The following is a 12,815-nucleotide window of genomic DNA, read 5'->3' on the forward strand; positions in this document are numbered from 1 at the left end:
AAAGATGGAGCAGGGGAGGAGAGGGGGTGAAAGGTATGGGGCAGCCCTCTGCCTACAGCATGCAGTTCCCATCAGTTAACCTTTCACATCCCCACTTGAAACAAGACTGTGCAAGGTGCTTGAAGCTCAATTTGTCGTCTTATGATCTTTTAGCAGTGTCACACTGGGATCTGTTAGCTGAAGTGTATTTTCTCTAGTGAGGACTCTTACAAAGATAAGCCTTTTGATAGATACAGAGGTAAGTGGAAGGAGCAGATCTAAACAATGTTTAAGGCACATGAGATTATAAACTTTCAGGTAATATTCACAGGCTTGGCAGAATTCAAATTATAATTAGTAGTAGTAGTAATTCACAGATATCATCAACATATATTGTAAGCATTTTTCTATTTATCTAATTTAACTTTTCACAGCTGCACAAAATTATGGGAACATGGATCAACACTACATGTGAAAATAAACAAGAGTACAATAACTTCTCACTTAATGCTGCCCTGGCTCATGTCCTGTTGCTTATCTATTGGAGCATGGGTTTCCAAACTGGTGGGGGCGTACCCCCCGGGGGGGGATGAAGAAATTCCGAGGGGGGGGCCACGAGGCCCCCCAGCTCCCCCTATCACTCCCCCCAAGTTTTGCTGCCATGGGGGGGGGGGGGAGTGAGTTTCTCAAAAATCAAGAAGGGGGTGTGATGCTGAAAAGTTTGGGAACCACTATATTAGCGCATGTGCTCCTTTAAAGTTGTGCAATACTCCCTCTGGCTGCCTGCTTTGGCCATTATTTACAGGATTTTCCTGGAAAGCAGCCTGTCTTTGTGGGGGGCTGGAAACAAAGTGGGCTGGCAGTCCCCCCGCCCCCATCAGCTCCCCTAAGTTCACTGAAAGGTATGCAGCTGGGCAGCTGCCTTCCCTCCCCCACCCCTACTGGTGTGCTGCTCCTGCCTTGGAGAGGCTTCTTGGAGCCTCCTGCTTACTGGAGAGGAAAAACATGCTAATGTCACAACGTCCCTCCTCCCCCTGATTGAGTCCCTTACTCCCTACCCCATCTCCACAAAGCAGGATATCACAGCTATAGAGTTGTGTGTCTGGACTTCATAGTCTACTTACAAGAGGAGTGTACCTGAAGTGGGACCAGCTTACTTAAAGGGGCAATGCATGTCTCTGTCTGCCCTTCTCAAACACACACACACACACACACACACACACACCCCCACCCACCCACCCCCCGTTGGCACGGTGCAGCTGTGTATGCATTGTCTGGAGGACAGAGCAGTGCACTTCAGTGGGACAATGCAGGTTCAGTTTCTGCAGGGAAGCATTTGCAGCCACTGCTGCCAGTCTATTGTGTTCCCTCCCTCCTGCCTCTGTCTATGCTGCCTTACAGAGCATGCAGCCATGTTATCAGCAACATGTTAACCCTTGAGGGCTCAGCTGAGTCCTAGTTGATTTAGTATCAAGACATTCCCTAGAAATAGTCCCCCCTCTGACTCCACCACCTCCTCCGAGCTTCACAATCATCACTGCTGTGTACAGTATTAAACTGTTTAAAATGTATATGATGTATGTACAGATTGTCTTCTCTGCTGAAATACATTTAGGGTGGCCAGATGGTTTCAACAAAAATACTGGACACACTTGACATGACATCATCACAATCTACATTACATCTTATGTAGAAAATACCAGACATTTCTATTTTCTCAATTTGTTTCCTGAACAGAAGGCTCAAATCCTGGACTGTCCAGTTCAAAACTGGACACCTGGCAACCCTAAATACATTCCCTGGAAACTAGTCCCCTCATTTACATTAGTTCTTATGAGGAAATTGAATTTGCTTGACATCATTTTGCTTAAAGTAGCATTTTTCAGGAACATAATGACATTAAGCAAGGAGTTACTGTAAATATCCTTAAATCAAACTAACAAGTTCTCAAGCAGCATCATTCTTACTTTGCCTGTCTATAAATCTCAATAGTCATTGATGGAGATTTTTTTTCCATCTATTTGTGTGCACTTGTATGGTGAAATCGATGGTTTACAGATCAACACCGATCCCTTGCAAGCCTAAATAATCACAAATGGAGCTGCAATAAGTCACGGGAAATCACAAAGAAAATACCTATGACAGGTACACGATAAAAAACAACCCCCATCTCTAGCGATTAAAGCTGGAATTAGTGAATACCATTATTAAGCAACATGCAAGAAAGTGGCGACTCCTCACCGCTTTTGCAGATTCAGACTAACACGGCTATCCCTCTGATGCAAGAAAGTGTACACTATTAAAGCTATCAAATACTTAAATCTTTAACAAAATACAGGACTATGTAGCACTTTAAAGACTAACAAGATGGTTTATTAGATGATGAGCTTTTGTAGGCCAGACCCACTTCCTCAGATCAAATAGTGGAAGAAAATAGTCACAGCCATACATACCAAAGGATACAATTAAAAAAAATGAACACATATGAAAAGGACAAATCACATTTCAGAACAGAAGGGGGATGCGGGGGGGGTGGGGGGGGAGAGGAAGGTGAATGTCTGTGAGTTAATGATATTAGAAGTGGGGAAGGGTAGAAGTCTGTGAGTTAATAGTATTAGAGGTGATAATTGGGGAAGCTATCTTTGTAATGGGTAAGATAGCTGGGGTCTTTGTTCAGCCCCCCGCGGAGAGTGTTGAATTTTAGCATGAATGCCAGTTCAGAGGATTCCCTTTCAAGTGCAGATTTGAATGTCTTCTGAAGTAGGATGCAGGTGAGTAGGTCATTGAGACAGTGTGCTTTCTGGTTGAAATGGCAAGCAACTGTTTTTTCTTTGTGATCCTGTCTAATGTCTGTTTTGTGGGCATTGATTCTTTGGCGAAGTGTCTGAGACGTTTGTCCAACGTACATAGCAGACGGACACTTTCGGCACATGATAGCATAGATTATATTTCTGGAGGCGCAGAAATATGTATTCTTGATCTTATAACTCACTTGGTTAGGCCCAATAATGGTATCAGCAGAGTGAATATGTGGACAAAGCTGGCAATGGGGTTTGTTGCAAGGGAAAGTACCAGGGTTGGTATTAGTGTGGTATGTCCTGTGGTTGTTGGTAAGAATCATCTTGAGGTTAGGTGGTTGTCTATAGGAGACTATGGGTCTGTCTCCCAGAGCCTCTTGGAGTTTAGTGTCCTGTTCCAGTATAGGCTGTAATTTATTGATAATGTGTTGGACAGGTTTAAGTTGGGAGCTGTAGGTGATGACAAGTGGTGTTCTATTGTTGGTTTTCTTGGGTCTGTCTTGTAGTAGATGGTTTCTAGGTATTCGTTTGGCTCTCTCAATTTGCTTTTTTATTTCTCTGGGTGGGTAGTTGAGGTACCTGCATCCCCCTTCTGTTCTGAAATGTGATTTGTCCTTTTCATATGTGTTCATTTTTTTTAATTGTATCCTTTGGTATATATGGCTGTGACTATTTTCTTCCACTATTTGATCTGAGGAAGTGGGTCTGGCCCACGAAAGCTCATCATCTAATAAACCATCTTGTTAGTCTTTAAAGTGCTACATAGTCCTGTATTTTGTTTCAGCTAAACCAGACTAACATTTAGCTACACGGCTACATTTCTATCACTTAAATCTTTAAGCATTCATACCAGTAGTTTTGGCTTCAGACAGTGCTGAAAGTATGTTTAGCACAAGAACCTTAGATACCCACTTCTACAAGAGGATATGCTCAGTTTTTTCAAAAAGTTGAGAGATTTAACTCTGAACATCAATTTTTTTCCTACATAACAGAAATAAAGCACTATCTGTACAAAACAAGGTTGACGAACACATGCTATTCAGCTTTTGTTAAATAAAAAGAAATCTAGGTAGGGTTTAAGATGCTTAGAACACTGAAACAATGAACTCGGGGTTACAAAAACCCCACACAAACCTACAGAGGGACGGAGAAAGGGCATGATTCAATTCGAAAATGAATTAAAAATTGAGGTGTATACTAGTCTGCTCCCGATTTTTCTTTGTATTGTCAAGACAAAGTTGACACTACTGATTTGGGAAGGTGTCCGCATAGCACACAGTAAAGTACGTCAAACAATTTATTAGGTATTTGGAAGAGTTTGTCTGTGGATTTGTTCACACAAAATAAAGTCATACTTTCCAATTACCTACAGATTGGAAATACTGCATAAACAACCCTGCCACTTAAGTCAGCTGAACGCACTACTCTTTACTCTTTCTATGTTGTGTGAAAGGTGTAAATCAGTAAAAGCGGCGAGGAGTCCTGTGGCACTCTATAGACTAACTGAAGTATAGGAGCATAAGCTTCCGTGGGCAAAGACCCACTTCGTCAGATGCATGTAGTCAGTAAATCATGTAAATCAGTGTCTCTCAAAGTAGGGATGTTAGGAAGCAAGTAACTAGCTAATCGTGTAGTCGACAGAAATTCTATTGATTACACGATTAGTCGATAAGGGAGGGAGCCTCAGTCCCAGCTCATGCTGGTTCACAGTCCTGGCTTGTGGCCAGGTCCAGGAGATACTACATTTACACGGCCGAGCCCAGCTAGGGGGTAAGAACCAGGCGGGCAGGCAACCCGGCCTACCATATTTAAACTGCAGAGCCACAAAGGGGGTAGCTCCCAGACCTGGCACAAGCCAGGATGAGCCAGACTTGCTCAGTCCCGGCTTACGCTGGGTCCAGCAGCCTCTGTATATGGGGGGGTCCCAGTGAGGAGCCATAAACAGAGGGTGCTCCAGCAGCAGACCCTGTCCGTGGGGTGTGTGGGCTCCCTGCTGGAACCTCCTGTGGACGGGCTGCTCTGCAGGAAGCAGAGCAGCCCCTGCTCAAGTCAAGCCTGAGCCTGTGGAGGGCAGAGGCTGCTTTGTGGCAGCCTGCCCCTCCTTCCCCCGCGCTGCTTCCTCACATAGAGGAAGCAGTGCGGGGGGGAAAGGGGGAGACAGCATTGCAGAGACTGTGCTGGGGAAACCAGCTTTTAAGCTGGCTCCCCCCAGTACCGGCTCCTGCTTCCCCCCCTTGCTGCGGCTGGGAGGAGGAGAGAGGGGAGAATTGCTAGTAGTGACTAGACTACTCCCTTACATCCCTATCTCAAAAGAGGTCCACAGATCCACTCTCAGAAAGTTGCTAACTGGCTACTCCAGTTTGTTTACTTACCAGCTCCACAGCCATGGATCCTCGCAGCTCCCTTTGACAGCAGTTCACCATTTGCAGCCCAGGGGAGCCATGGGAATTGTGAGGCTTAAGGCTTATCCACACCGAACACAGAAGAATAAACTGGGGCAGAGATGAATAGGGATGTAAAATCCCATTTAATCAGTTAACCAGTTTAATGTTAAGTTGAACCTGTTAACCGATTAAGTGGGAACCCTTGGGCAGGGGACTGACTGGAGCAGCCCCTGATCCTTGGGCACTGCCTGCTCCCGGGATTTTCTGTGTCTCAGCTCCCCCGGGCTGCTGGATCCCTGCCCAAACGTACAGGTTGGGCAGGGCTGGAGCTGCCCTCCGCCCATGGAGAGAGGCTGCTCCTGGGCGCCGGTTAACCCATTACCAGTAAGCATCACCCCGTAAAGAAGGTGCCCTGTTGACATACCTAGCGGTTAGTGACTTTTAGATAATCACAGCTAGTTCGATGGGAGAGCCAAAATTCCCGTGTGCTCCTGGAAACAAGTTTCTTCCTTTGAGCCCCGGGCAGGCAACAACAGCAGCCATTAGGAAGTTCGATGACCAGATGGTTCCAGGGAAGGCAACTTGTGAAGCCTGACCCTGAAGATCACGAGGCTGAACTCAAGTTGGAAGGGACAGATCATGATTGTTAAAAGGCTTTAATACTTCGGACTTTGCTAGAAATGAAAAGTCACAGACTGAATAGATCCTGGCTTTATGGCTTATCACAACAGCCTGTAACTGCGAACAACCCACCCTGCTGCTTCCCCCACCTTTCCAGGTGATAAAGCACCGCTTCATTGTGAACAGTCCCTGAAATCTGTTTAGCATAAGCAGTTTGTGTAATCCCCCCATCCTGCATTGGGCTGGGACACTCAGAGTAAGGCTGTGTCTACACTAGCTCACTGATGTGGGGGGAAAACCCCCTCCCCTCCGAGTGACACAAGTAACACCGACAGCAGCGTCAGGGTGGACAACGCAACACCTCTGGTTGTTGGTGTGGTTTAATTATAGTGATAGGAGAGCTCTCTCCTGCCAGCGTAGGCTACACGTGCGATCTCACCTGCATGGGTTCAGCTGCGCCGCTATAAGCTTACGAGTGTAGACAGGGCCTAAGCTTCCCAGACCTGAAGACGCTCTGATTAGCACGAAGGCTGGTCTCTCTTAGCAACGCAGGTTGAGCCAATAGAGGATATCACCTCATCCACCTTGTGTCTCCATAATCCTGGCACCAATATGGCTGTAACAACACTGCAGTGATGAATGTCACTATTTGAATGTAGGCAAAGTGGCAGCTACCTGCCAGCCAGCAGTCTAGAACCAAGAGACCTGCCCACGCGAATCCTTAGGATGGTTCAGCTAGTTGGCCTCTATAACCAGAGCATCTCATGACCTCACAGGCATTACAATGTAATCCTCACAACACCCCAGAGGATGTAGGGAAGTACACCCTGAATTACAACAGTTTGACTCTAGTTAGTTAAATATATGCTGAAAAATCCCAGTTTTAATTGGCAACAAGAATGTTGATCAAGCGGCCCCAGCCAGGATGCTGGCATTCAGTTTCAGCCTCACCCCTCGGAGCGATCTTCCTGCTGTAATATTGATTCAGCAAGTCCGATCCTAATTAGTAACAGTATGTCAGAGTTTAGAGTTGTCCTTCCTTCCCTTGTCTAAACACCAGAAAAGCCACCTCAGCACAATGGGAGGGGAACAGGTGCCACGGAGAGATACCCAAGGCTTGGCAGCCTCCCATCTAAATACTATTTAGCATCACAAACCTACTAGAAAAATAGGCTCTTGTTCCCGTTTTAAAAAGCCTATTGAATTTGAAGGCAAACATCTCACACTATTTGGCATGGGGGAGGGTTATGCTAGAGAACTTCAAGCCACCGTGTGCTTTCTGCACTTTAAGTGTATTTAAACCAACATTTACATCCACATTTCAAATATGTACTCTCTCCTTTAGTTCTCAAAAGGATGCAAGGAGCTGGCAATTTACTCACAAGTAGTTTGGATTCAAGTGACAGAAGTCATGTGTCTGGTGAGACAAGTACAGAATGAAGCGCTCAGCTGGCATGTCTACATTTTACTTCTCTGGGAAGTTTTAGAACTTCCTGTCAGCAAGTAAGTCTCACCCACACAGCTGTGGCTGGTGGGCAAGCTTAGGAACTAATGCCTTCAATTAAGTCTTCAGAAACAGGTACCAGAGAACACAAGTCTTGCCTTGCCCTGTGGTGTAGCAAGAAATGGCAGAAATTCCAAAGCAGCTGGTGTTTAAAATAAATCTTCGAAAGAGTCAAAGATCAGCATGTGCAGAATTACTATTCTATTGAGCTATTCAAATGAGAAAGCTATTTTAAGGCTACAAATTACAGTTTGTTCAGTGCATTTTCTCCATGTGACTGTTGTTACACTCAGGTCTAACATTTAAAATTCAGTTTTAGAGGGAACGTTACACAAAGCTGGAGTGTGTGAGGAGAAAGGGTTTCTAGAAGTTATTTTTCATAGCAGTGGTGGGCAACCCCAGGCCCAAAGGGCACGTGTGGCCTATCGAGGTTCTGTGTGTGGCACGCACAACATTTTGTTTACTGTTGCCCATGTGCAGAATTGCCAGATTCCACATAGTCTTCCCTCCCTTCCTCTGATATTACTGAAGTGACACACAAGAAAAGCCAGGATCCATGTTGACTCTGAAAGCCAGGTATTCCCTCTGCATCCAATCAAAGGGCTGATACAGTTCAATTGGCGTACCCTGCAAATTCTAGGTGCGCCAGTGCAGTTAGCAACACTGCCCTATCCCAGGAGACCGTGTTGGTTACAACCGTCTTGCAGCCCACTGAGGTGAAACAGGGACCACTCGTGGCCCACTCACTAACCTAGGTTGCCCATCACTGTTCATTATACTCAGTCTAGCATTGAATGCTGAACAGCATCCCATAAAGCTGGTAAGAATCCACATACCGCGCAAGAGTATGAATATACCCTAGTGCGCTGTTGCCATCTGCATGGATAAGATCCTATTAGTGGCTCACAAAATAGTCCAATTCAGGGGCAGCGTGTTGACTGGAGAGCAAAATTCTAGTTCTATGCTCTTCACACTTCACTATGGGCACATCTACACTATGTTTTTTCCTCCGAAAGGAGATATGCAAATTTGGCACTAATTTGCATATCTTCTTCCAAAAGCATTTTCGAAAAAACCCTTTTCAAAAAACCCACGTAAACCTTTTTTTTTTTTTTTTTTTTTTTTAAGGAAAAGCAGTTTTTTCAAAAAAGGGTTTTTTTCCCGGAAAAAACCCAAATCCAGACTTTCACTTTCAAAAGACCCGATTTCGAAAACACAATTGGAAGATATGCAAATGTGGTGCTAATTTGCACATCTTTCAAAAAAACTGTAGTCTAGACATGTCCTATGTGAGCACATGGCAAAGCCAGGTTTTTCAAAAGCTGCTTTGTGCTTTTTTTTTTTTTTTTTTTTTTTTAAAAGAGTGTCAATTGACCTTCCTTTTCCAGTGCTAATGAAAATGTTTGCAGACTGGAGCCAGCCCAGGAACTGCAGGAGTTAGGAGGGTTTGCATCACACTACCTGTCACGGTAATTGGTGGTAATAGAAGAGCCAGACCTCCTAACACGCAGGGCCAGTCTGAAGCACTCCTTTTCAACCAGCATTGTTTTCCTGAGAAGTTCTGGACCTTTCAAAGGCTGACATCAGTGAGTTCTCTGCTAAAGGGTGTGTCTAGACTACTGAGTTTTGTCGACACAAGTGGACTTTTGTCGACAAAACTATACCTTCGTCTACACTACCGCTGAGTTCTGTCGACATAACGTCGACAGAACTCAGCAGTTTTGTCGATGCTGGTAAACCTCATTTTACGAGGCATAACGCCTTCTGTCGACAGAGTTCTGTCGACAGAAGGTGTTATTGCCTATAGGGTTGCGTCTAGACTACAGGGTTTTGTCGACAAAGCAGCTTGCTTTGTCGACAGAACTGAATGTGTCTAGATGCTCTATGTCGACAGAAGTTTTGTTGACAGTATCTGTCGACAAAACTTCCGTCGACAAAACCCTGTAGTCTAGATGTACCCAAAGTTACTAGAGAAGATAAGAAAGCGGTCTTCCCTGAGGGGATTAAAAGATAGCATCAATTGCCTGGTAGACTCCCCAGGCCTACTGGGCTGCCGGTTTGACCGCAACACCAGCATTAATGCTCTATACCAGGGATTCACACCACACTTTTTTTTTTTTTTTGACAGCCTCAGTGTGGCCACCACCTCTTGCTGATGGCCGCTCTGCCATTTTTCCTAAAATACTTAATTCACTTGGGCAAAAAACAAATAAATATGCGCATCTATGTGTCCAAATCCTTGTAATTTATTTCTAAATGATTTTTTGCAGCCCGAATAATAATAAAAGGTAAGTTATCCTCTATTCTTTACTGGACCTAAACATAACAGAGCTACAAATAAGATGCTCTGCACGTTCTCGACTTTTTTCTTGTTGTTTCTGTTGCCTTTTTTTTTTTAAAAGCAGTCAAAAAGAAGAACTTGCTAGCCTCCAAGTCTGCTGTGAAAAGTGATATTGGCAAACTTACAAATATCACTTTTCACAGCAGACTCACTCAGCCCCAGCAAAGCAGGGGACAGAGTAAGCCCTGGATGGGGAAGTGGGTAATGAATGCAGAAGCTGCCAGAGCTCACCACTATGTGACCAGGGTACAGAACCAGACACCCTCAGGGCTTGATCCCACCGCTGCTGGGAAGGTGTGAAATTCACACCTACTGCTCAGTCCTCCAGCTTCTGTCTCTCCAGGATGGGAAGGCAGGGGTCCAACCACTACTGGGGGAAAGGCCCACTGCTTTGTCTCCCCCTCCCCCCACGAGGGCTATGGCCACAAGAAATGCCCTTACTTTCTGAAGATCAGCATCCAAACATTAGCACCTGTGGAATATTTCCCCTCCAGATTCCACAGTGCAGATAGGGCTAGTAGCAGAGTCCAGAACAGAAAACTGAGCAGCCTGGCTCCTCCTCTTTCCAGCATTGCAGAGAACAACTTTCCCTTTGAAATACAAGGCATTTTCCAGCCCGACTCATATAGCTGTTTTTTTTTTTTAAAGCCTGCCCTATGTCAGTCACAAGTGTCACTTTAAAACCAAAGTGACCACTGCTAGCAAGAGACGGAGGAGCTCAATTAACACTGACATTCTAGATAACAGTTCAGGGTGTTTACACGGTGTAAAACTTGTCTTCTCATGCAAGCTTCCAGATTGCTGACCTGAGCAAAACTGACTCTCAGCTTTCCTCCAGCATTACAAGTGAAAGGCTGATAACCCTCTTTGCTAGCTTATCGAGGAGTCGGGAGGAGCAGGGGAGCTCCAGCCTGCCTTCACATTAATCTGCAGAGCAGGTAGCCCTCCAGATGCCTCCTTCTGGAAGGTCTTGCGGTCAAGATAGAATTTTTAAGCATGTGCTGAAAAAACGCAAGCCATGGGGAGCTGTGTCCCAGCTGCACCGTGCGTGCTAAGAAAGCCTCTGTTTTTATAAAGTCTGGGTAACACTCAAATACGTTCAGAGTACACTCGCCAAAAGTAAAGGTCTTGATCCTGCCAACTTTGCTTTGTGGTGCAACACCCACGACTCTGCTTTAAGTCAGTCATCAGACAGCCCAGGTGCAGCATGGGAGAGAGGCGTGCTTGTTCAACTCTCCACTGTGGATCACTTCCTAGGATTCCTCTTCTCTCCCAGCCTGGCCTAATCAAACACTTTTACCCTTTGTTAGCAATAGCCTCACTGCACTGATTCCCCCAGTGCTGTAAGCATTAGGAATTTGGAAAAGTTTAACTGTTTATATGGTTAACTGATGAGCCTGGGCTCACAGGCTAATTTGCAGTTACACACAGCCTCCCACACTGCCCCCCCCCCCCCCCAGCTGCTGCCTCTCATACAGAAGCAGCAGCATGGTGGTGGTGGTGGTGCATCCGGGGAGCTGGCTTTTAAATTGCCTTCCTACACGCACCAGCTCCTGTCTGCCCCCTGCATGTCAGTGCTGACATTTTCAGAGGTTACACGAACACATAATGAAACACATTCTAACATCCCTAGTAAGCGTCAGGATGGGCATAAGCATTTACCACCACTGTACCCTAAGCCAGTAGTTTTCAAACTTTTTTTTTTTTCCTCGTGACGCAGTTGAAGAAAGTCGTTGGTGCCTGGGACCCAACAGAATATGACCAGAGTGTGGGCTCTGGGGCGGGGCTAAGGATAAGAACTTTGGGCTGAAGAGGTGGGCTCCAGTTTTGGGGGACTGGGGCAGGAGGGGCTTACCTTGAGTGCCTCTTGGTCAGCAGTGCAGCAGGGGTGCTAAGGCAGCTTTCTGCCTCTCCTGGCACCGCAGAACATACTGCACCCCAGGATCAGCCAGCAGCAGCTTCCAAGCTAACGGGAGTGCGAAGGTGGAGCTTGAGGTGGGGCAGTGTGCAGAGCCCTTTCCCCCTAGGAGCCGGGCCTGCTCCCGGCCACTTCTGGCACCGCAGACTGCGCTCTGCCCTAGGACAGGCAGGTAGCCTGCCTTAGCCTTCCCTCTGGTCACCTGATCCCCCTGCAGCAAGGAGACCCAGTGCCTCACATTCCACCACCCAGTCCTGGGTTGCGACTTGTAATCTGAAAACCACTGTCCTAAGCCATTTCACCGCTCCCTCATCTTGTGGAGGTGATCGTAAACACCTCTGTGCCCGCAGGCCAGCCAGCTGTTGCATTAGACAGGACAATCCTTATACACGCCAAATGCGAAGTCAGGATTCATTTTTGTGCTAGTTAACCTGCGGTTGTCCTGAAACACAGACAAGCCCCGCAATACTAGTTAGCTAAAACCCAAAGCTGTCCCGAGAGGATATCACTGCTTTCTCAGTGCAGCGTTACACCATGCACCAAAGTACACAGGTGAGAGGGAAAGCAGCACTTATTTTAATATTTTTTTTATTCAACTCTAGCTCAAGCTCCTGAGGAAATGGCTTCTCAGTCCAATTCTGCAACTAGCGCTAGTTTATAAAGTACAAGATGTTCATTCAAATGAGCATTTCCTGCTTGGAAAGCCGCTGAGCTCATGCGCACAAGAACTGTGGCACTTCTTTTCCTTGAGAAGCTTCAAGGTCAAAGAAATTGGAGACACAGTAATTTAGAGAGAAGTCTTGCTGGGGGTGCACCAGGCATTTGGATAAACAGCTCCTCTAGTAGCAGATCTGAGCTGCTGTGTGGGGAAACAGAGCAGGGTCCAAAAAAGTAGCCAAACATTTCTGCTCCCGAGAATGAAGGAAAGCAGTGAGATTGTATCAGAGATGTGCAGGGCACTGGCGAGGGGCAGCTCCAAACTCCCAGAAGGGGGGGGGGGGGAATTTTTATGTGGATTGAGGTCTGCCCTGTATGTAAGACATCAGCATAGCTACTTTGGTCAGGTTGTGGGGAGGAGGGAAAAATCACCCGCCTAGCAACATAGCTATGCCAACAACCTCCCACCTCACATAAATGCCTTTTTGTCAACCAATGAGGGCTTCTGCCACTTGAACTAATGTTCAGGGAGGCGATATTCCTGTCCTGGCAATACACTCCTGCCGTGGGTGTAGCTGTACCTCCGCCAGGGGGCTATGCCAACACAAGCTTA

General features: G+C 46.2%; 1 protein-coding gene across 3 annotated transcripts in view; it reads right to left on the reverse strand.

Moving 5' to 3' along the window:
- RAB11FIP4 (RAB11 family interacting protein 4) overlaps positions 1 to 12,815 on the reverse strand; it is a 295,826-nt gene that overhangs the window by 46,179 nt on the left and 236,832 nt on the right. Inside the window, exon 1 of one of the 3 annotated variants that reach the window (XM_075903843.2) lies at positions 6,222 to 8,392. The exons of the other annotated variants lie outside the window; for them this stretch is intronic. Coding sequence (XP_075759958.1) covers positions 6,222 to 6,227 — 6 coding nt within the window. The 5' untranslated portion in view covers positions 6,228 to 8,392. Of the gene's footprint in view, positions 1 to 6,221; positions 8,393 to 12,815 lie in introns of those variants that run through there. 3 annotated transcript variants of the gene reach the window in all.

Source organism: Pelodiscus sinensis, chromosome 20 (genome assembly GCF_052426305.1).
Source record: "Pelodiscus sinensis isolate ZL-2025 chromosome 20, ASM5242630v1, whole genome shotgun sequence".
NCBI classification, from domain to species: domain Eukaryota; kingdom Metazoa; phylum Chordata; order Testudines; family Trionychidae; genus Pelodiscus; species Pelodiscus sinensis.